This window comes from Ziziphus jujuba, chromosome 3 (assembly GCF_031755915.1).
Source record: "Ziziphus jujuba cultivar Dongzao chromosome 3, ASM3175591v1".
In the NCBI taxonomy this organism is placed as follows: Eukaryota; Viridiplantae; Streptophyta; class Magnoliopsida; order Rosales; family Rhamnaceae; genus Ziziphus; species Ziziphus jujuba.
In genome coordinates, this window is record NC_083381.1 from 27,304,990 (window position 1) to 27,307,044 (window position 2,055).

Below are 2,055 nucleotides of genomic sequence, written 5' to 3' on the forward strand. Positions count from 1 at the left end.
AAACTATCTGATTCGACCGCTTAGCACATAGAACCCGAATCAAAAGATAATAAATTATTCTAAGATTAAATCACAAAGTTTTTTTTTTTGGGTAACCTTTAAGATTCAAACGTCAAAATATACAGTTTTCGTTTTTCTGGGCTTGTTGGGAATTAATTAGCCCACATAAATAGCATCTCAAAGACTGAGTCCAAACCAAATTCTCACAGCTACATGGGCTAGGGCTATTGGACATTATGTTAGGTGGGCTACCAAGTAGCAGCGCCAGTCCAATGGGTCATAGCCTCATTCCTAGGGAAGTCCATTTAAAAAAAAAAAAAAAAAATGATATTTGGGTCCTTCTTTCTTCAACTTTTCCTCCTTGTCTGGGTTTTGGGTTTTGAAATTAGTGTTTTGGATGGCACTCTGCTGGTGTTGTCCATCCCCATTTTCACTACTCCAATCCCCAAAAAGCTCTTCATTTAAAGTACCCTGTAGCCCAAAAAGCCTAATTCCCACTACAATCTTCCCCTACAATTCCTTGAGCTTATCCTTCCATTCAATCTCTAAAACTCAAAATCCTTGCTTCTCTTCGCTTGTAAGCATTTGCTGCTCCACAAGCTCTGAGTCTTCCACTGCTTCTGACCATACTCATTCGACGAGCGTCTTCATAAAAGGTATCTTCCAGAACTTATATGATTAAAGGTATCCCTTTTTGTTTATTTTAACAGGGAGATTTTATATGTGGGTTCTGCCTAATTCCCATTTCCTTTTACTAAAATTGAAGCAATTCCATCTGGTTTATGTCCTTAAGCATAATTGAATCTGTTGAATACACCTTAATTGTGAAGCATTAATTTGAGTGTTCATGGAAAATGGTCCAGGTTTCTCGAGCTGTTATTGAGATTGCACAAAATTTTAATGTTTAATCTCCCCATAACAAAATATATGTAGTTTCCATAAAAGACTGCTGTTTTCTCTGTTTCAAAATTTCTGATCTGATTGATACAGGGCTGCCACAATCAACATCTGAAGGGCGTTTAAAGAAGGCATTTTCACAGTTTGGAGAGGTAAACGAAGGTGCGGAGGTTTTTTGTGCATTGTGTTATCCTATATGCCTTTTGGGTTGGTGTTTTTAGAAGCAAAAAAGTTTCCATTTTCTTGGAATCTGGGAGGTGGGCTAGGTAAAGAAGTTGGTGGGGTTTCTTTAAATTTATGGAGAAAACTCTAAGTTAAGTCTTTTAATATTACCAACAAGTTGAAGAATCTTTAGGCATTAGGTTCCTGCTTTTGTCTTTAGTTGTGCTAATTAATCATGTTTAGCTCTGCCTTTTTGGTTAAATTTTTTGTTATGCACAATCTTTAATTACATGGTCCTTATTAATTGTTTATAATTACCTTTGCAGTTAAGATTAATACAGATAAATTTTCTGGACAGTCATTAGGATCTGCATATGTTGGGTTTGCTAGAGAAGAGTATGCTCATTTGGCTGTGAAGGAGATGAATGGAAAGGTATTCTTCTTGATAAATGATTTGGTATTTCTTGGTGTAAAAAGAGCCTTTTCTTCTTCTTCTTCTTCTTTTTTTTTTTTTTCCATGAATTTTGGGGCATTGACATGTGGTTCAGTTCTTTGATGGCAGGTTCATCTTGGTAAGAATTGCAAAGCCTAAATCATCTTCCATTAGTCAGATTAGAACCAGGCATTACAAGTTTTAGTATAAGCATTTTTCGGCCTCCTTCTAGTTATTAAATGTCTTCTTGGTTTGGGAGTGTCCTTTTTCATATATTCAGACATTATTTTGCACTTAAGAATTTAAGAAATTTGAATTCCTTCATGATCAAGGGTTGGATTTGGGATTTCTCCTAATCTTGATAGCTTTGGGGAAAAAAAATGATCTTAATTTCAGTTTGACAGAATTATACCAGATGGTCAGTTCCACTTCTAGACGGATGGAAAAAGCCAATTGTCTCACATTTTTTCTTTTTTCCTGTTTTGTATATGTGAAAAACATATATTAAAAAAGTATTTTGCAAAAAGAACCAAAAAGTCAATTTTATCACTTAGTTTTTCTAA

General features: G+C 35.0%; 1 protein-coding gene across 4 annotated transcripts; it reads left to right on the top strand.

Annotated features, from left to right (window-relative positions):
* Positions 1-336: 336 nt before the first annotated feature.
* Positions 337-1,831, top strand: LOC125423477 (organelle RRM domain-containing protein 1, chloroplastic). 4 transcript variants are annotated; one of them, XM_025075560.3, is made up of 4 exons: positions 337-656; positions 991-1,049; positions 1,418-1,492; positions 1,622-1,831. In XM_025075560.3, the coding sequence occupies exons 1-4, from the start codon at positions 398-400 to the stop codon at positions 1,649-1,651; spliced, it is 423 nt and encodes a 140-aa protein (XP_024931328.1). In that variant the 5' UTR covers positions 337-397; the 3' UTR covers positions 1,652-1,831. The 4 variants fall into 4 exon arrangements, with proteins under 4 accessions (XP_024931328.1, XP_015888297.1, XP_015888296.1 ...); XM_016032811.4 differs by having other exon boundaries at positions 338-656; positions 991-1,059; positions 1,386-1,492; XM_016032810.4 differs by having other exon boundaries at positions 339-656; positions 1,608-1,831.
* Positions 1,832-2,055: the final 224 nt, after the last annotated feature.